This window comes from Platalea leucorodia, assembly GCF_965183815.1.
Source record: "Platalea leucorodia genome assembly, chromosome: 8".
In the NCBI taxonomy this organism is placed as follows: domain Eukaryota; kingdom Metazoa; phylum Chordata; class Aves; order Pelecaniformes; family Threskiornithidae; genus Platalea; species Platalea leucorodia.
The window spans coordinates 51,829,512-51,852,381 of record NC_138830.1 but is presented as its reverse complement, the minus strand read 5'-3'; the positions used below and the strand labels follow the sequence as shown (position 1 = coordinate 51,852,381).

At 38.7% G+C, this 22,870-nt stretch overlaps 1 protein-coding gene across 1 annotated transcript in view; it reads right to left on the bottom strand.

Annotated features, from left to right (window-relative positions):
* CDYL2 (chromodomain Y like 2) overlaps window positions 1–22,870 on the bottom strand; it is a 61,279-nt gene that overhangs the window by 19,781 nt on the left and 18,628 nt on the right. Inside the window, exons 2-3 of the mRNA XM_082319469.1 lie at window positions 8,763–9,357; window positions 78–295 (exon numbers count right to left, since the gene is read on the bottom strand). Coding sequence (XP_082175595.1) covers window positions 78–295; window positions 8,763–9,357 — 813 coding nt within the window. The remainder of the gene's footprint in view (window positions 1–77; window positions 296–8,762; window positions 9,358–22,870) is intronic.

The following is a 22,870-nucleotide window of genomic DNA, read 5'->3' as shown; positions in this document are numbered from 1 at the left end:
CCTGTTCAAGTGCAGTGCTTCCAAGATAACCCACACATTAGGATGGCTTTTTTTGGCTTTTACGGCTACATGCTTACCTCTGGGGTCAGTGCATTGTTATCTGAAGTCTGGCTCGACAGCAAAATATGTGTAAAACCATCTTCTTTCCGGACTACAATGTCCCTGAACCGGCAGTTACTTTCGTTTTGACGCACGCTGTATCTTAGTCTCTTATCGAAGACATAATCTTTCTCCCCATCTAGTTTCCTTTTCACAGTGCTGTGTAGATTCAAGCTTCCATTGGCCAGAGGAGAACCTTTCAGATGGAAAGAATCAAAGCATAGTTATGTCTGTACCTTCAAAGAAATGGAGTGATAGTTTCTATTAGCTTAAACATAGCGCGGTATTTACAATAGCCTTTATGTGATAAATTTGATAAATCAAAAATACGCCTGGCTAGTCAAATGTGGCCTCAAGCCATTCTTATTATTCTATGTTCCAACATGCAGTACTTTTTGTTCTCTGATCAGACAACTTCTAGATCCAGTGAATTGTAGCATGTAGGACTGGTACTTTTAATGGGATTCAGTTCTGCTTTGAGGATGAAAGCAATTGTATCATAGTCTTTCCTATGAATTTGGGGTGATCCCTGAATTCATAGGAAAATCCTAATTCAGCTTTGGAAAAACTTGGCATGACAGGTTTAGTCCAAATCCCATCTTTCAAAGTTACATTTTCTTCCTTTTATGGTGACCAAACCGTCATTATCAGTTTCAAGTGACAATCTGAATAGACACTTGTTGCTCATCTCTATGGGACAGTAAGTTTGGGGAGTTCTTACTAAGCCGACACAACCGGCATTCTCTTCCGTGTATCCTTGTGGTTAGCGTCAGAAGTAGCAGTTAGCCATCCTCTTTGCTCTGATCCCAACCTTCTGCTCATTACGTTTTACAGTAACAATAATTACTGACTTTTGAAAAACAGATATGATGTTAATATTGGACTTTGTACATAGAAAATATTAATGCTGATGCCATTTTGGAGGGTATCCAGCAGTAGGAAAAAAAAGGGAACTGTGACAAGAAAGATAGAGTTCCTCCTTAAAAATAAACGAGAGTAATAGTACGTCAATTTTAAAAGACAGTTTATTCTGACTTACACTCTGTATGAACTGTAAACTATTACTTTGCTTATGTTTACAGTTCCTCTGTAATAGGCAATATATTATGATTGGTAACCATGCTGAGCCAGAATGTTGAAAATATCTTCGCGAGATTTGTATGCAATACTCCTTTTCTAATTACAGGTGTTTCACACTATTGCCATTAACAGTAAAGCAGAGACGGGTTGTTGAGGAACAGAGATTAAAGTCACTCTGTTCACTGAAATAGCTTCCAAATCTATTTTTCATTTAAACAGACATGAGCCCCCAATACGCCATATTTAAGAAAGGCCAATAAAGAGCTGAATGAAAACACCTTTGTTCTGTTCTTTACTCCTGCCAAAGCTGACCCGTTCCAGCTTCTGGTATCAAATAGCCAGGAATTTTTAAAGGGCAGATGACATGAATATTAGAACATAGATTTAAATTTTATAGTTTAAATGACCACTATCCAATTAAAAATGCTCTGTTGGGATAGAATTGAATGGTGAATTCATAACAGATTACTCTCTAAACCAAAATAATTTACCCTCATTTTGGATTAGCGATGTTTCAACTTGATGTTTATGTAGGTAACTGAAGTGCCTGATACCTCTCAGTTGGCAACGGCCTGTGGAATTGTTCACAGTGTGTGAAATGCCTGTGTATACACTGCAGTTACGATATGGGACATTAAAATATATAGAGTGCTTAATAGTATTTAACTGCTACGTCATTTGGCTTCATCATGTAATGTGTGCATGTGTGTGCAGATATAGCTACACACAGAAACTCGTGTTTGTTAAAAAGTCTGCTATTTCAGTCAATCATAAAACTTTTTCATTGTTAAATTAAGAGATACCATCTAAAGTATCACCTATATTATACTGAATAGAGGAGTTAACTGGTACAATGCAAACATTGACAAATTACATTAGATCATCAATTTGAAGAAAAGGCATTTGAAGCCAGCAGAATCTGAGATTTGTTTTCTTGACAAGAATTATCTACAAGTGTAGAAATCAACATGTGCTTGAATTTTAAAAATTATGAATAATTTCTGATGGCATGTTTCTTCTTTTTCATAAGGTTTTGCTACTGCATATATTTTGACATGTATTCTTACAAACAAAAATCAACTTGTGAAATTACTAATGGAAAACTAACAGCATTGGGAATAATATACTGAAACAAATTAATTATTTGACTGAGGCAGACTTTTAAATATTGCATTTTTATCTATTCAGTCCTTACTGTGTTGCTTGACCCAGCAATATGCTACTAAGATGTGAAGAGTTAAATCTCCCCAAAAAGTGTAAAGAACTTATAAAATCAGAGACACAAATGAACATTGAATGGAAGATGTGTCAGACTAACTGTACTGATTATCTACTTAGTGTTGAAGATTACGCCATGTCAATTTTAAATACAGATGGTAAGAGAATGGTAGAAGATTAACTCACACAGATAATCCAGCTCAACAAAAAGCCTCATAGGAGTAATTTTATTTTAATTTTTTGTTGTATTCTTCTTTGTTGGAGTAATGTATTCATTTGTAAATTAAATATATGATGTAACAAACTATAGATCTTATACAAATATTTTAACTGCAAGGCAGCTGACAGAAATTTTACCAGAGGAAAGAAAGATCTAAATTAAATATGAGAGAAACATAAATGGGTAAGTGTCATTTCCAGGAATGGATGATTAACAGAACAACATATAGTGAGCAAATATTTTTTTCAGAGTATACTGTGCATCCCCGTAATCTTGCTTAATCTGATAAAGTGGAGAAAATGATCAGCAAAATCCAAAGACAACACTCAAGTGAAACCAGGCCAATTTAGCATGTCTGTTGCATGGCGGTGATGGAGCTACTGAAGGTTTGCTCTGGAGCCACTGAAGCATCCAGCCTGTCCCTGCACGAGGGTTAACAGTTAGCGCCCGCTTAGCGCACACAAGGGTAACAGTGCCTTAATATGTCATGATGAAAAATGACTGTGACATAGGAAAAAAGAGGCATTCTCAAAGCAATCTATACTGCATGTGAAACAAATTAAGGATGTCACAAATTAACTAAGGAAGCTTTAGGTACCTCTAAATGTGGTTTACTGGCTTAGTAATGAGTATTTGATGCTCAGTCTAAGTACAAAAAGAAAACAGAACAGGAGAAAATATTCTTTCCTTTAGTGGGAGTTTAATCTAATTATTACCTTGTTTTTAATCAGCAGTAGAACTTGTGGAATACCTAAAAACAGACTGACGTTTAGAAGAAGTTTCAATATTTTTTAAGGCAACTTCAGATATTCCCAGACCACTGATGCATCTAGTAATCCTTCTCCAAGAATGGCAGCAAAGGATGCTATTTAAGGAGAAAATGCAAGCTTGGCCATTTTCTGCAGTCCTCTCCCCTTGTATCATCCCTAAGAGTTGTATAACAATATGAGGGGATTCATCCTTCCTGTTTCCTTCAGTATTTGCTCGTGGACCTTTTCATGGGTTTCTCTAATCTCCTTTTGAGCCTGTTGATGCTGTCTGTCTCCACAGCCTCCTGTGGTATGAGTTTGAGAAGTTGTGTAGCCACTACACAGAGAATAATTTTCTTTCATCTGTGCTTTTATCTGATGTTCTACCAGTTTCAGTGAGTGGTCCCTAGTTCTGCTGTTGAGGGATTTAGTGAACAACAGTTCCACATTTACTTTATCTGAGGCCTTGATGATTTTGTAAACTTTGATCATATTCACCCTCAGCCTCCCCCTGTCCTAACTGAAGCCTCTCTTATTCTTGTAATCCTCTTCATTTTAGTTGCCTGTCCCTGTATCTTCTCTAGTACTCCACTACTGTCAAAGGGGACAACATGTAAGGATGTTCCTGCTGCTGCTGTTGGTACTAGAAAGTGCCTCAAGACTCCAGACTGAGCCCAAGACTGGGGCTCCATTATACTAGGCATTGCAGAAAACACATTAGAAATTTATAGTCTAAAAAGATGAGGCAGACAAAGAGTAGAAGAGAGAGAGAACAGATCGCAATGAGCCTCAGATCACTCAATGCTTTAGAGGACTCGGATCTCCCCATCTCCTTCCCCTGCTTCTACTCCCTAGAAGAGGACACCTCAAGCCACTGTCATTTTCAGCTACACCTTTTCTTAGTGCTTCATCACAGTCAGTTTAACGGAGCAGTCTCTGGGCCACCACCCTATGTAGCGATCCTTGTGCTGGTACTAGCATCCAGGTAGGTAGCCATACTCTGAACTGACCTGGGGGACTGTTCTGGCTGGAAACTCTAGCAAAACTGTGGTTAATTTTCAAACAGGTCAGGCTCACCTTGTAACCTCAAGAGTACTAAAACTAGTGCAGAGAAAGGGATGGGAATAGCGATCAGGATGTCATAGGATGGAGGGCTGGACTGTTCCTTTTGGTAGCAGCATGCATTTATGCTGAATGAAAAGGATCATGGAGCTAGGGCTTTAATTTTTCTAGGTGAAATAAACCCTGCTCCCTTACCCTCCCTGGTAAAACAGCTTGGCATTCCTCAGTCTTCCCAATAGCCTCTCTCTGTCTCCTTTCTGTCTTTCTTGTGGGTAATGGTTAATACTGTGCATACTTAAAAGCAGTGTTCTGTTGATAATTTACTAATAATTTCAGAATTCTCCAGCTAAGGGAGCATCTGTAAGATATCTAAAAGGAATGAGTTTTTATCCAAATGGAGAAAGCAAACATATTTGGTTGTCTTTTACTGCCAGTATTGCTCCAGAATAAATAGAAAAGAACAAAGCTAAAAAAACAAGAGGAAGCAGTGACTAAGTTCATAGAGAGTATTTAAATTAAGGGCACCATCAAACTACAAAGAAAGATCTTCGTAATGGAGAAAAACGGTGGTTAGTGATACATGACAAGCAAAAATTCTTCAGCAGATGGTACAGAAATAGAGTGATGTAGAAAAGCGAAAGAGAAAATTAAAAGGGGATGTTTTTTGATGCTGTCAAGAAACGTGACAAAACAATCACTCTCAATTACAATATCTGGAGAGAAACAGAAATGTGATAACAGAAGACAACAAATATCATCAGAAAGAATGGTATTGTTAGCTCCTGGGAGCATCAGTGGATGTTCTCCTGTGGAGGTTTTTTTCATACTTTCCAATTTGCAGGCCCTTAAAAAACTGTCAGTAAAGATGACTCTGCTCTCCTTATGACGGGATGTGTAGAAGGTAGAAGAGAGGTTTTGGTAAGAAAGGTCTGTCCCAACTTCAGCAAGGTTCCAGACCTCTGCTAGGGTGCATATATGATTTTGTGCATACATCTGTAGGTATACAGTCATCTTTCTGGGGTAAATAGCTTACTGGTGAGAGTTTTATCTGTAGGTTGAGCAGGAAACACTTGTACCTCAGTGGATGTATACACAAAACCAAACACAGACTGGCAGAAGTCCATTCAAGGAGTCATCAAAAACTAGTTTTCAAATAGCTTCTTTCTTTCAACAGAACTGGCATACTGCAGACAAACGAAATAGATATTTTTTGGTTAGTTATAGTTTATAAATTACTAATTATATTGCTTGGTTCAATACACAGGTAGTTAAACATTATTATAATGTGAAAGAATACTGGTTCAAGTTGATGGGTTTTGGAGGTCTTCAACCATAGGCCAACACGGGTAGCAGAGCTGGGCCTACAGCTGGGTTTTCAAATTGTGGGGCATTTTTGAGTTTTCCTAATCTAGGCTTCATCTCAAGACCAACTTAAAATTTCTTTATACATTTTCTGCGCACTCTTACGCTTAGCTGTGAAATGAGTCTGACATTCATTTGGGCTTCATATAGGCAATCTCAAAACTGACACAAATGTCTGCTTCATCGGATTCTGCATGGGGCTGCCCGGGAACCACAGGTTCTGGGAGCCAACCCAGGTCCTCCAGGCTCCCTCTTTGTTCTGCACATAGTGCCTGGGAGCCCTGCGAGCGTTGATGGGGCATTCTGGGCTTTCGACTTCCAGACTCTGTGGCAGACTGCCTGAAACCTCTGGCATAGCTGGCTGCCTCAAAGCTAAACGTGGGAGTCCTGCCAAGCAGACTGCCACATTGCTCCCGATCTCAAGGGACAAAGCCTTGGGACCTTGGCTCAGATTTGGAGAAAGTTTTGAAACTCAAGATATTTGGAACAAAACTTCTGTTATTCAACAAATAAATTGGCATTTTTTTTCTCTGAAACTTTCTTCATTTGTAATTTGTAAAATTTCAGACCAGTTTTAGTGGACGTCTGTCTTGTTTAAAACAAGTTTGTGACTCTAACAGGACACATGGCAGAATCACACTGGCATCTTCTCTGCTACTTCCCTGTGAGTGTGAATACTGAGGGAGTTGAGTAAATTGTTGGTCTTGTTGAAGAGTAGTGCAAGTTTCTTCAATTTGAGATGGCAGAACACCTGGCTGCTGAGGCAAAGCAGCTTTCTACTGAAACAGAGCTCTCTTACAGGGATTATTCAAACAGGGGCTGGTGGATGCCATTCATTAGCTCTGTGGGGACAAATGAAAGGCCCATTTGACCTTACAGTTCTTTGTGGCCCTTTAGTTCTTCATTAAAAAAAAGACTCCAAAATGTGGGAATGAATGCATTTTCAAGATGCATTTTGTATCAGAACTTTCCCAATGAATAACATTAAAAAAAATGATTAAAAAAACTTCATTAGAAACAGTAAGAAAGCAAAGAAAAATAACTTTATACACATCTGTAATTAGCTATGCAAGTCTTTTTAAAGAAGCAGGTAACTTTTTAAACAGTCTTATATGAGCTCAAACTCATCAAAATACAAAAGCTTGCACTTTCAATTTTAAGCGTCATCATTGACATCATGTGGGCTACTTATGCATTTAAAGCTGACCACACATTTTGGGAGTCTTTAACAAGATATTCAATGCCTGGATTGAAAGATCCCAGCAGTCACAAGTGTCACCAGTAAGACTAGGCAAGGACAGTTCTACTTCCCAAATCAAGTAGCATTTGCTCGGTTGCCAGTAAGGTGGAAGATGGAAAACGGGGTGATATAATTTATGTTGACTTTTGAAAAGTTTTTGGCCGGGCAATTCACAAGAAGCTGTTAAGGAAATGAGTGCTATCATGGGCTATGGAAAGTGGCTAATAAAAATAAATAATTGGAACAAATGGTTACTTTTCATCATGTCGAATGATTAGTAGTTGGCTGCCCCAGGGACCTGCAGAAGGATTAGTTTATTTAATGTACATATTAATGAACTGGGTAGAGAAGTATGAGAGGAAAATTTGAAGGGAATACAAAATAAGTAGAGTAAAAACTAGGAAAGAATTTGAAGAGCTTCACTGAGTCATAAGAAAAGGGTGAATTGGCAACAGTAAAGCAGATTAAATGCATAATGAAAAGAATCATATAGCTGTGTTCTAAATTAACTGTAACCAGCAAGGAAAAAAAAAAAAAAAGAGCAACTGTGTATCACTCAATGAAAACCTTTATACAGTGTGTAACAGTAGAAAAAATAATTCTCAGAAGGTTGTATCGCCACTCTATCAGTAAGCAGTAGGAAATCATTTGGAACAGCTCCTGCTGTTTTTAAAAGGTATTAAAAAAACCCCACACACCAAAGGCACAAGAGGATACTGAAAACTACCAGGAATCTGGTAAGACTTCCACGTGGTAGGAAGGCTGAAAAGGCTGGGGTTGCCTACAGATTGACAGGACGTCTTCCTCTTTATCCTTTCATATAAGGACAAGAGCTTATTCAATGAAAGTGAAGGTCAAAAAAACCCAAACAAAACCCCAAACCCCCAAACCTGATCAAATAAAATGTGCATCTTATAGTTAGCTCCTGGAAATTACTGCCACAAAGCACCACCGAGGCTTTAAGTTTGGTAGGATTAAAAAAAAAAAAAAAGATTGGACACATTGATAATGAGAAGCTACTTAGTTGCATTAAACTGCATAGTATTTATAGAGAACATAAACCTTTATTCTTTGAGAACTAAGCCAGTCAGTAACTATGAAGATTAGAAAGAAATTTCTCCTATTTCTTCTCGTTCACTTCAAGGCTGTTTGTACCTTCCCATGAAGTATGCCTTTCGACTTCTGGTGTATCCAGTCACTGTCAGAGACAAGGACCTGGCAGTTCTGAGTACTCCTGAATATGATGAGCAATAATACCGAGGAACTTGAATGTTATTCAGCCATACTTACCAGGATACTTTAGCAAGAGTGGTATTAATTCTGTTTCTAAAATAATCTTGATCTTTCTAGACCATTGGGTTGGTGCACACATAACTGAGAAGTGATTTGCTACTTGGTGATACACAAAACCAAAGTTGCAGTATTATACATACCTCCGTTGTCATTCCTACTCCGTGCCTTGTCATCATTTCCCCACAAGAACTTTACACTGCAAAGGCATGTAAGAAAGCCCACATTGCTTCATGTCACTCCGTGGGAAACGGAAGGAGAGAAGCCAACTGATAAAAAAATGGTATAATATACGGGGAGAGAGCATGAAACATGTTTATGTGCTTCTCACCATATCACTTGTGTAGCATGACAATGATTTTTCCACGCATGGACTCTCTGTTTGCAGTCTCTGCAATTACCACCCCCCCCGCCTCAAAAGACTGTAGTTTAAATCACATACCAATTCCATTCACAACAGGTGAATCATTACTAACTTCCAACACGCTGGGCAAATTTTGTTCTCCTTCATGATCATTTAAATCCATATTTTGCTGTTGTGAGCCATTCCCAAAATGTCTAGAATCTTTTTCATGACTGCCGTCTCCATTCTGCAGACCATTATGTGGCTTTTTCAGTGGCATGATCTGTAAACCGCTGGGAGTAGTTCGGTAAGTCACAGTTTTAGCAGCCCTGTCATTAGCAGATGCTGGCTTTGCTGCATATCCTCTTTTCTGTTTTTGAAGAGATGGATTAATTCTCTTCCTTTTGTGTGTTGACCCTTTAGACTTCCCAGATTCAGAAGGCCTATGTGACATTTTCTCAACAGATGACCCTCGGCTTTCCCGTAAAAATTTTGGAGCGCTGGCCTGTTTCCCATGTCTTGATCGTTTTTCTCTAGTGACATGTAGTCCATTGAATTCATCGATAAATTCCTCACAATGTAGTAGATGATGTTCAGGTTCCCAGGTGTCTTCGTTGCTTCCGTAGCCTTTCCACCTGATGAGATATTCCCATTTGCCCTTCTTGTTCTTCCTTTTGTCTACAATCCTCTCCACCTAAAAGAAAAAACAAAAAAATATCATATTAGAAAGAAAAGTATTTTGTCATGAAAACGATGTTCTTCATTTACAGCTCGGAAGGCCTCCTTGTATTCATGAGGCACCTTAGTATTCATGAGATTCTCCTAAAATGTAGTGCCTAAAATATGAACTGACTCTGACACGGAAAGCCACCCAGGCTAGCCAAAATGTAGCAACCTATTTTACAGATTTAAATTTACCTTATTTTCATAGGATACGGTCCAACACTATATTCCCATTGGATCCTATATAGACCATGCTGACTGCTGATGAGAACCTACTCGGTGTGTGTATAAACCGCTTGACATAATGTTTAGGAATCAGCATTACATGTTCCCGTTCGACAAAGAGTTCCCATGAACAGACCTGGCAATACAGGAGAGGAATGCAGTAGCCCCAGTGGTATTTTGACAGCAAGGCCATTTCCCCTTCTGAAAACATTAACAAGAGACATAAACACCTGATCAAATCTGATCTGGGAACCTGCAATAGCCACAATGTGAAGAAACGGGAGAGAGACTGAATATCATTAATGAAAGCATGATTTCGTTGAAAATCTGGTTGTAAAATGAGACTATTATTGTTACATTCCTCAGCTACCTCTTGTCTGAAAGAGCTAAATAAAGCATGTTTTGCTATACTGTCAGTTACTGATCATTCTCTTCAGTCCACACATGCATTATGTCCCTATAAACACCTCCATACTTCTTCATGTCTTGAAACTATCTTGAACAGAGAACTGATTATAACAAATGACAATATTTTCCACCAAAGATGTATTTGCAGTACTGTACATCCACGTTGCTACTGCCAACTTATAAAAATTGGTATTTTTTATGAATGCTATATTTGAGTAAATACACAAAATTCATGAGTGCACCAATTTAAAAAAAAAAAAAGGCAAATGAAAGGCATAAAGGCAGGATTCTTACGTAGAAGTCATGAATTTCATGAACCTATGCTAGAGAATGACAGTTGAAGGAACATTTCTGCACCAAGGGATAAGGGACTCTATTGGGACCGCAAGCTGAATGTGAATTAACAGTATCATGCTGTTGTGGAAAACGGGCTGTACAACTGAAGAAATCTTTGTGCTATCTCAGCACTGGCAAGATCTCAACTAGAGGGGGAGTGCGTATGGAAACCCAAGCACAATCAGTGGACAGCAAGTCATGGGTTTAAATTGCATCAATTGAAATTTAGATCAAACCATTAGGAAAAATGTTGTAACAGTAGTAAGAATTAAGCATTAGAATAGGTAACATTGGGAAGGTATGGAGGGTTTTTAGAACAAACAGGTTTTGTTAGATGAACATCTGCCATGAAAAGTCACTGCTGGAAAATCGGGTTATGATGAGAAAGCCTTTTGAAGTCTCTCCCAAGTTTTATTTTCTGATTCTTTAATTTTTCTATTTTTTAAAAATGTGGCCTATGAGGGATAAAGATGCCACTAATGAAAAAAAAAATCATCATCATTAACCAAAAGCACTATTGTTAATTTAGAAAAATATAAGTGGCTATCTAATGTAATAGTTTTCATTGCTCTTCAAAGAAAAATCATCTCATGTGAAGAACAACGGTGGAATCTGTGTGGAGAATTTAACCTTGAAGAAGGGCAATCACAGCAGTGTAAGTAATTGTTCTTTTTAGGTCCCCTGTTAGAGCAAACCAGTGGATTAATTCTGTCTGTTCACTGGCTGGAACTGTACATTCATAGTAATCTTTGGGTTCCCCAAAGGAGTCTAAATGTAATTAGCAACTAAACATTATACTTCCATCTCAATTCATTTACATGGGAACTGTGCTAAGAGATCTGCATCTGAGTCATAGTGGACAGCTTTCCTCCACCTCCAGGGCACTCAACTGCAGCATCCCAAACAGCTCATTCCTGTGCTCTGTCTTATCAAATATCTGCATAGAACCACCACAGAAACAGAGCAAGGCATCCTCTTTACTCTGAGTTGAGCACAGTCCCCTTCAGGATTGCTCAGTGTGGCAAAACAATTAACTGCAGCTCAGTCTCGGCAAGTTTGAGATTGTTTGTCTGAAGAGGAAAAGTCCTCACAAAAAAAATGACTGGCATTTTTTTTTGTCCTCATTTGGGATGTGTGGCTTTCAATTGTCAAACTAATAGACTTATTATGGTCTTGTTGACTTTATAGAGGGCAGCTGTCCAAATTATCCCTGGCTTTACAATACTTCTCATCCTCCTATCTGAGACTAGCCAGAAAGACTGTACATCAGACTGTGGAACTCTTTAGTGGCCTGTGGTTGTCTGTGGATTTGTTACTTTAATTACTGCAGCTCACTATACCAAGCAGCAAAACATACATATATACATATATATATATATGTCCTACAGAAAAAATTAAATTGCTGCTAAACTCAGTAGACCACAGCTATCATTACTGTAGAGAATCTGGTTCAGAGCTATTCTGTCTGTACTAGCTAAACAATACATGCATTCCCCTCCCTTTTTAATTCAGGAATTTGGACCTGGAACATAAACTCTGTGTCAGGTTGATGCTACCTCAGAGTAGCTTCTCTCTTTCCAGGGATTACACCAGTTCTATTCCCCGACTTGCTCACTGCAGGAAGAACCTCAGAAAGGACAGGCAAATACCTTGCCATTTTCAGAACTGCATACAAAAGCCATCTCTTCAACCTCACCTTTTTTTCACTCATGCACATCTTTTTAAATTTAACTATACCGATTTCTCATTTTCACATTGTTGCTCTACTACAAGGAGGAAAAGTGAAGGGAAGAGGTTTCTTGGAGAGCATTTTTTAATATGGAAAACACTCAAGTATTTTGGTGATGAGGCATTATGCATTTCAATTAAGAGGATAAAAGGAGAAAACATGAGTGGTCTTTGTTCCTGGGAAACAAAATACTGGCAATGGAGAATGTGATTAACCAGCTCAACGCATCATGAAGGGAGAATAAAAGTATTTATGAAATTGGGTCAAATTTAATAAATGGTTTCAGAAAAAAAAAACATTCAGAAAGCAAATATATTTGGGAAAGACTAATCATTTCATTACAGCACTTTCAGAACACAACTATCAACGTTTCACTTCCAATTTAACTAACAAAACTAAAATAAAGAGGGACTAAATAAACTGAAGACAAAATGTTTTGTTGCTGGTCAACCCCCTTCTCAGTGTATTGTTTTCCTGGGGAGAAAATGAAAAAAATGTGGGTTGATCCAAAATTAGTTGTTTTCCTTGAGTTTTTTGGTTCAGCCATCATACCCACTGGCTTGACTAATGATGCATAAAAAGTCTGAGTAGATATTTGCCTCATCCTCATTACTGCCTCATTGTTCATTACTGAATGCATTTGAGGGTAGCATCGAACATACTTGACCTCTCAACATGGTCCCTTTTCTTTCTTGGGGCTTTGAGTCCTTCACTGATATTTATCCCCTTCGGAGTGCCACTGTCTTCCTTCACTGCATACAGTGAAGTGCTTCAGTGTGGGCATAAATATCAGGTTTTTACCCGCACCTGGTACTGACTGTCCCATTTTCCTTCTATTCACAGTCCACAGTAATAACAATCATCATCACTGTTTTGTTTTTTTAATGATGTATATTTTTTTTAACAGGTAGTATATAAAGTAATAATCTTTCTGCATTTACTTAAGGCTACATAAATTCATATGAGTTTTCTTAATGAGAAATAATTCTGTGACAGCTAGTGATTAATAGAAATAATACTTCCATTCCTTCCCTAGAATAAGCAATACACAGTTCTGAGAATATGCCAAAAATATCTATGGCTTTAATGTCTGATTTTCCATTTTCCCCCTCAGTTCTGTCTTTAATGAGAACTGAACAACATCTTCCCAAAAGTGACCTTGGTAGTTACAGTTTGCCAAATCCTTGAATTCGCTATATTTGGTTTGGGAAACTAAGTAATTAAATTCAATAAAATGAAATGACTGCAAACAAAGTTTGCAGGGGTATCACAGTTAAGAGAGTGCTAGAATTGACATATACCATTACTTGCCTGGATTCTCTCTCTCCCTGCCCCTCCTGGCTAATTCTGGATGAATTGAGGTGCTGATATGTTACCATATACATGTGTTTAAGGAGAACAAATAGAATGAGACCATGGCATCTGTACAAATGCATTTGCAACACACTTTTTAGCTTCCAACTAGCCTTAAACCTAGCTCTGTACACAGCTGCACAAACTAGGATGAAAGTCATAAACAAAAGCCTTTTAAAAAAAAAAAATTGGTATTCTAAACTTAATGTGAAATAACAAAAATACTAATCAATTATGCTACAAATACATAGAGCTTCATAAACTTAGTGTTGTGACCTGGCAATCAAGTGCTTATATATGCATAGCACAAAACACACACATCTTCCTTCATGAAGATAAAGGGTCAAAATCACTCATTTACCAGTGCAGTGTTATTGTCCACTTATAAAAAAAAAAAATCTAGGCTAAGTTGAAAAAGGGTAATTCCTATTGAATTATTTCTACAGATATAACTGTAAAGTCAGAGCACAGTATACTCATCTCACAGTTCACCGGGGCTCTACAGAGCATAAATAAAAAAAAATCCTTATGTTCCCAGAAAACACCTTCCAGGAGAACAGTAAACTTCCAGAAAGGTTGGGAAGATTGTGTATCTACTTACTGATTTCCAAAATAAGTACATGTCCTCTCTTCTTGCCATGCATATCTATGTAAACAATTTAAACTGTAAACTGTGATGCTCAGACGGTCTCTGTTAGTGCACTGTACAGAGCAGCAGACCCATTTCATGACATACACTAGAAAAACTTGTGTTACAGGACTTGTACTGTTTTATCTGTTTTTTTCATTGGAGGTCTTTGTCCCATGTTGTGCCTCAGGGTGTTGGAAGGGTATTTGAAGAAGGTGCCAAGGAAAGAAAGGCAGTAAGATTTCAAAGAGAGATAAAGGCCATCTGATTCAACATGTTTGTCTTTTAAAAATTCATTATTGCCCTAACTTCCTCCTTTTTGTTACCTTTGCTTTAAGAAATGATGTATTTCATTAGTTGTAAATCTCTTGCTTGCTTGCATTTGTAACTTATTTGTGTTTCTCTTGTATATGTATTTAATTTCTCAAAATCTGGTAATCGGAGCATTTGTTCCAGATGTATGAAAAATATGGCACCGTATCTTCTGAAGCAGTCAGCATTCACATTGGAAAAATAATAGTGGAATGGATGCTGGGTCTCTCCTCAGAATCTGACCCACAGTTTGAAAACAGAGTAGATCCAAGCAATGTGCCAGCTACAAAACACCCCCAGCACTAAACACCTGGAAGGTCAAAATGAAAACGCAAGCACTAGATGATAGTCACAAAAATGAAAGGGAGGACATTCCTCAGCTGAATTATTCACAGGCAAAACATCAAATGACATCTTCCCAGGAAGTTCAGTGAACACCCTGTTAATGTCAAGAAGACACTGCTTTTTATTCTCTTCCCTTTTTCTCTTTTCAAGCGTATGGATTTCTAATTTTCTACAGTCTTCTCGGAATCAGAAGAGGTGTTAAACTTGCTAGGGAAATCCCAAAAGTTCTGCATTTTCACTGGAAAAAGCCTATCAATCAGCCTCATATTACACATGGTTGGAAACCACTGTGTTAGGTATATGTGTCCTCCAACACATACATATGAAGACTTACAACAGACCAAATAAATGCTGTAAAACCTCCTGCTGCTGCCCGTATGAAAGCCTGCAACTTTGATTTTCCTCTCCTGATAGCCAGTAACACCGTAGAGGCTTCCTGCTATGTCATTCCATGGTCCAGGTTTATATAGAAAACCAGAAGCACACTGCCAGTTAGTGGTATTTTACAGTAGTGATGCAGCAATTAGAAATTACTGCTAAAAGTGGTGTTTTCACATTCCTAAGACTTTTCTGGACCCAGCACTTGCCTGCAGAAGTATACTCTGGTGGTTACCTTCCCTGGCATCAAGGTATGTTAAAGAAACGGAAAGATAAGCCTCGCTCCGTGCTTACGCAAGCAACGTGATTTCCTCTTCGTGTAAGGGGTCTTGTGGCAGAAGGAGCTTGCCTTTATTGCCAGTTTAGCTCAAATGAAGCCCTGGCTGATAGCCTGCAGAAAAACAGCCAACCACAGCTTCCATGTAGACTTATATCTCTAGTGACCTTATGCCATTTTTCTTGGAAGTCCCACCTTTCTCTGAAATGCAGTCTCACTGAAACCGAAATTCTGGTCTAGTCTCTCAGTTGTTCATTTCTGGCTCTTCCGAAAGCTGCCCTGGTGCCACATCTCCAGTTCCATGCAAGGGCCATCTGTCCCCATTGCTGACCCTACTAACAGAACCCATTTTCGTCCCCTTTTCCCTCTTGTTTTGTTTACTGCAGCCTTCTCCTGGTCAGCACTTAACAGTGCTCAAATCTCCCAGTACGTTAAACCCATTTCCCTCTCCCTCTATAAATTTAAGGATGTGATCTAAATCACTTACTTTTGTGTATGTGTGTGAACAATACCTGTGGTGGAAGTGCCACAATCATTGTGGTTTTTGGAGCAAACAGGAATAATATAAACAAGAACCTTGCACTGGAAGAAGGGCATTTTTGTACAGACTGATATTATCCCTTGGGAAAGGCCTGGAAAAGGACAATTGACAGATGACACAGGGACCAGGATGGGACTTCTTGGTCAACATGTGTAGTCTGTCATTGTAGGCAATTTCATATTGGATAAGTTCATGATACAGAACATGTTTCTGCCCGGGCTCGTTGTTGATAGGTTGCACAGCAAACAGCTGGTCATTCTTAGATGTAATCATTTTGTAAAAAATATTTTAGGTTTTCATTCGGGAAGCAAGACAGTTTTCAAAGGTGCAAGAAAAGAAGTGCATTAAAAAATAAAGATATTCTTTAGCAGCAGGTTAAGGTAATCTTGACAATGATGTTCTTTATATGGAGGAAGAGCAGGATTTTTTCCTTTGCAGTCCAAGTGTGCGCTCGTGTCATCAGAAAAACTGTTATGCAGCATGGGGGAGACCTCTTGAGGTCTGTTCCTCCCTAAATGGTTTAAATCCCTTTCCCTTACAAACATTAATCAACACATACAACATATGTGGAAATCCAAAGAACATGGGAGTTTCTATTTATTTTAAAGCATAGTGATGCATTTCATTTATCAAATCCTTGTTTTTCTTTTGTACAATAAATCAGTTCATTATTGGATTTCAGTGTCCATATTTCTTAAGGAAAGCAAGAAGCAGGACATACCAAATTCTTGATGTCCTTTACGTTACAAAGTTAAGTCAGTTCTGAACACACCCTCTACAAGCTTGCTAGGACAATTTATTTCAGAATGAATCTGTTAGAGTTCTATCTAGAACATTTAGATTTGATGATAAATGCTTACTTTTATTTCAGTAGTAAAATACAGCTGGTAATTTTTACTATACTGCTAAATTTGTTTTGTACATTGTAGTGCACACTTTAAATTTAGAAATAACAGATATTTTCCTGGTTTGTAGATCAACAAGGGAAAAAATAAATGCTGTTCCTATTTACTATTGTGAGATTAAAAAACCCAGTTAGTGTACACTGCTAATCTAAGAGAACTGAGACAGGGATGAAATTCGCTTTAAGCAGAACTGTTCTTTTACAGTCTATTTCTGTGACAAGCACAGATGACTAAAACAGGAATGAGAAATCTAAATTCAAGGAGACGAAATATTTTGCCAAGCTCTACAAAGAGCTGCCTGGTTTGGACACATGTATGGCTCTCAGCTTTCTAATACTGTGGGCTACTTCCTCAAGCGTTTCTCTGCCGAATTCAGTGGGATTCTCCAGTTTTATACCATCTGAGAGTATGTGTATGGGAAATACGTGTGTTTATCAGAAAAGAAGAGTTCAGCACAACCTAGCAAGGACCTGATTCTGCCTATGCTTCCTTTACAGTACAAGTCAGTAGAGTTATTCCCAGTTTACTTTGATGCAAGTAAAATCAAAGTAGGAATCCCTGTGATTTAAACCATGAGGCTTTTTACTTTTACTTTATGAGCAGTTTATAGGAACAGGAGCAAGACTTGAAGAGACTTCTAAGCAAACCAGTGTTTATGTGAACATATCACAGTTCTTTCAGTAGAACTGCCTGGAATTTGTTAAAAATACTCATGTTTCCAAACAGATGTGGAAATGTGTAAGCAGTAGTTGAAAAATAAAAATATGACTATCACTAAAGGTGCTTTTCACCAACATTAAAGCAAGTCTAGAAATGCAGGAAGCAATTATTAATTTACATAAAAGCTGCACCTGAAATCATTAGAAAAAAATTAATGCTGTTTCCTTTAATGTTCCTTTGCAGTTTGTTCTCCTTTACCTTGTTCAGTCCTAGCTTATTTTAGTGTTCTGTTGTACAGTCCACTCAGTCTTTTTCTCCACCATATGGGCTTCATTCAGATTCAGCTCAAGGCCAGGACGTCAGTTCAACACTTTTGCATCCATCCCAAAGCTTAGCCAGAAGTGAAGATTCCACATTAAAAAAATACAAAGATTCAGCTATAATACAGTATAAATAAATATTGGAACTACTGTGCTGTACTACCACTCAGTGACTCATTGCTTTACAAATGCTGCTGGTACGACTGTCATAAAATAAACCACATGTTCTTGTGTGGTAGGTAGAAAAATATTTTCTTAGCCCTTTTAGAGCAAAGTGGTAAACTTGAGCACAAAGAAGTGAAAGCCTCGGTTTTGGGGAGCTGTTCGTCATTCAGTGGATTCCATAGGTGCTGAGGACTTCGGATTTCAACGTGAGCAGAGCTTCAGCTGTTCAGAGAGGCTTTACCAACTTCATGTGACAACTGAGGAGAATTGTCCGAGGGCAGCTTGCTGGCTTTGCAAAGCTTATGCACCGGCGAGAAGACGAGAGACAACAGGAGGGTACAGCACATTGCGGGAGGGGTACGAGGTGATACCGGTCAGCCTAAGTGGCCATTGTACAACACACTCTCCTTACCAAGTTTTTAAAGTGAATTTTACAGTGATCTTTGAAAGAGGACAATACCTTTGCAGATATTTTCAAGGAACATGCCCTGTAGTGAAATGATTGATAGCTTGGTAAAAATTAAGGCTCTGTGTTAGAGAACAGGACAAATGGACAATTAGAGCATGTATTAGGTAGTTACTCCAAGCTACGGGATGTGGAATAGCAATTTTGGGGTATGGTGTTTAAAGAATCTCCAGCGACAGTATGTGTTTTCTGGCTACTGTACGCAGGAAGACGCAAGTATTTTTGAAATGATCAATACACATTTGACAAAGCAGCAAGTCCAAAAGAATTCCCAGCTTACAGGTCGGAACGTGAGACGCGAGGGAGAGGAAAATGAAGAACTCTGTCCGTGTTATATTAATGGCTGGACAGGGATAAGGAGATGTCGGAAGGATAAATCATATATCCATTTCATGCTTTCTATCCAAACGAGAATAGGAGGCAACTGGTTTGGAGCATCTATATAGCAAAGGCATTCATAGTCAACTTTGTGAATAATACCATGCAGGCATAGGTTTGAGAAGGAAAGGGCTAAAAATAGATAACTTTATACACTATAGAAGGTTGAGGGGTGATCCTTTGAGTGAAAAGCTGAAGTAGCAGTTTGTAAAGTAGTGGGATAGTAAGAGAAGAAAAGTCATGAAACACAAAGGTTTCTTTCAGAATTCGGTAGAATTCTTCATTTTCTTGGTTACACAAATGAAGCTAATGTGATGGCAGAATACAGAAATGAGCCAAAAAGAAAGGTAGAGCAGAAAAAAGGAATAAAGAAACATGCTTTAGGCAACTATAATGGCATGATAGGAGCACAGAATTTTACAAGTAAGTATCCAGGATACCACTGCAACATCACAGAAAAATGGCACATAAAATTTCAAAAATTATCTGTGAAAGAGTAATTGTCAAAAAGGAAGAATAATACATCATTATGCCCTCAGAAATAGCATTCAGATGAGCAGGGTCAGTAGGCCAAGTTCTGGCCTCAATTATTGCATTGGTTTTCACTGCAGATTTAATTTGCGTTCGAGATCTGAATTCTGTCCAGTGTAAAACCGACTTACTACTGGCGCCTAGAAGGAACAAACTATCTTACGGACAGTAGCAAAGGCAGTTATGGAAGCTGCCACTGTTCATCAGATGGATGCATTTTAAATCGTCTGAGAGTGCAGCTAGTTAGAAATCTGCATTTAAAAACTGGGGAGAGTGCTTCAAACGTGGAGATGCAAAGGCACAAAAGCATATTCATTGGCATTTAACGTAAGAGTGTGTTTTGGAGCAATTAGATGGACTCTGTGTGAGGAGGACGTTTGCTTACGGTGTGGATGAAAGGCACTAACGCATCTGTGCTTGTACAAATGTCTGCAATGAGTCAGACTGACTACGCCACGCTGCGTGGCAGGCTCCGGCCGCATGCTACCGTGAAACTCCTCTGGCAATGGTAGAGTCCCCCGGGAGCTGCTATCAGAGTGGCGTGCTGCGGAGGAGGCAATCACAGGTTACCCTTCTGCTGTCCTCAGGCCCTAGATCCTCTTGAAAGCGGACTTTGGCAACAGATGGTCACCATTCCTTGACCTCAGTGAGTCCTGTTTCAGCCTTGGTAATTCACACAAGCTATGGAAGTGTTAATTGATGAGCCCCGAGTTCTTTTAGACCGTCATTATTCCTGATGATAGGGTTTCAGCCAAGTGTTGGCAGTACTTCCAGCTGTAGGGGTTGCTATAGACTGGAATCCATTACTCCTTTCAGGGGGGACCCAAGGAACAACACCGGGGTTTCTCTGGCGGAGAGGTACAGATCTTACCAGCCTGCTCAAAATGCCAGATCACTCCAAGGGTCACTGCGGCGGCATGTGCCACATCTCCATGCTGATGGCTATCTTCTCTTTCTGTCGACAGATCATGCAGATGTATCAAGCGTCAGGGTGAGACTGGAACTCTGATGAAACTGAGGAACCATTTAGAAATGTCTGTGCTCGAAGCAGTATTGAATATGTAAGTAGTGAATATATTACTGAGGAAATTTTCCATGTATTTGTTAGTCAGATTCCTAACTTGGTGGTTGTGTTAATACCTCAGCTGCTCCTGGATGCATTCACAGCAGTGATGTGGCAAAGGGCTTTGTTCCATGTGCCTCTGTAGAATGGGGCACTATATTTTTATCAATGTAGGGTTTCTGAGATTTATTCCCTACATTTGTCTCACTGGGATTAGGCTAGTGTATGTTCTCTGCATGGCACTATGCCAGTCACAAACCGAAGCCGTGGAAGGCTGCAGCTGTCTGCTTGTTATTAATTGAGGGTTAGCACAGAGACCAACATACACTGGTGCTCCAACACCCATACTCTTTTCCAGATACTTTAGGAATGCAAGCTTGAATTCACACTTTAGTATAAGAAAGAAACCTCTGGGCCACGTTTAATACTAAGATCCCACTTGCAAATGGTTTATGAAATTACAAAAAGGAGTTTTAACAAATGGCTAATCAGTTGTTAAGAGACTCTTATGAATCTTGCACCTAATTAGTCTTCTAATGAGTCCATGATAATCTTCTGATGTCCTTGCTGTCATCCCTATCACAAACTATACATGTAGTCAAATGCTGGAACAGATGTTCAGAGAGGCTGTGGAATATCCATCCTTGGAGATACTCAGAACTTGACTGAACAAGACCCTGAGTAACCTAATTAAGTCGGTGCTGCTTTAAGCAAGGGGTTGGATCAGATGATCTCCAAATGTCCCTTCCAACCTAAATGATTCTACGATACATAAATTTTGCCTAAAATATTTACTAATAATTTACTAATTCTTTATTAATTCTTTTCCACTTGGAAAAGCAGCTCCATTTGGAAAACCGAGTTCTACGCAATCTGTGGAAGTGGGTGTATGAAGTGACTCAATTAAGCTGAATTTAGATTTGCCAGGCAGCTGGAAGGGAGTTTCCCACAAGCAGCTCTGAACTTCCTTCTTTCCTTGACCTGATACCATCAGGGTTTGTTGACTTTCAGGTCATACAGCAAGAGCAATCTACTCTCTGAGATGTACAAGGGAGAGAGGGGTTGGAAGACCAAGGTCAGCTGATCACAAGGTTAAAAAGATTTTCTTAGTCATTAAATGGACATTTTTTAATACTGAGATACATTGTGAAGTAATTATTCAGTGTATTTTCAGTATTTAGTACATTCTGTACTTTCCATCAGTATTTGTGGTATAAGCAGAACAAGGAATGTGCTAAGTTGGGGTGTGAACATACAACATGCTCCATGATAGCAGCTATCTATTTGCTCTTCATCCAATATGAAGGAATTAAAGACAGGGATAAGAGGGATAAGTTACCATACATTTACCACAAAGATAAGAGGAAACATGCTAATAAAAATACACTTGCAGTTCTTGTACCTATCCTGGAGGTTTGTGCAGAGATAGCAACAAAATGCTCCCCAGGACAGGATGCTTAGATGGGGCTTGAAAGTCTGAGTTTCTGTTTCTAATCCTCCTCCCCACCTCAGCTGTTCTCTTCGTTTTTATGATGTGCCTTATCTGAAAAGAACACCCTCTCTGTAACGTGATTTCAGACCTGGTGTTGAAACTGGGAAAGGTGCATTGAAATAATTTTTATGTACAGCAGCCTACAAAATGAAAATTTTGATGAAGCAAATCTGTTTTGAAGTCTTGTGAGCAATACAAAAATAGGAGAAAAAGCCAAGATGAACTTGTGCCGAATATCTGCATTTAGTATTTGTGCTCTAGCTGCTGCTTGGATTTAGCAGTTTTGTAGTAGATTGTGCAGTATAATGTCCTGACAAGACCAAGAGGTTCCTAGCATACTCAGGAGGGGTAAGAGGCTCATACAATGAATACACATTTCCTTTTGCTGGGAAAAAGAATGCACCGGGATTAGATGGCTCTGGAATGACATAAGGAATTTCTGATCACACGTCCACCCTTCTTTTTCTGCAAAGAGCAGTTGTGTACAAAGGCATACACAGAAAAAATAACGTAGAAATAAACAGTAACACACATGATGGAGGAGTGTTATATTCTTACTGCTTCAGCAGACATACTGATAAATATTGGGGAAAGTATTGCTTTTATTATGCTTGCCAGCTGTAGCTTAATGAAGGAAGGTAAACCTCATCCTTTTGGAATATTTTTAGGGATATTAACTAAACTTGATAAGGTATCTAGAACACAACTAAACTTGCCTTCTAGACAAGAAGAAAAAAGTATTTTATGTTTTAATGAAGATTTCAAGAATGACATGCACATGGTTAAAGTTTTTAGTTTAATTCCAAGGAAACAAGAAACTTCAGGTGGTCATGGAAGAAGGATTTAAACAAACTGACAGTTTGTCTTTAAATAACCAGCAAATTTCCCTAGAGAGTATGTATTTCCCCAGTTACTACTCTGAAATGTTATTTTCATAGTTACAAAGCACCATGCAAATCTATCCTACGAAAT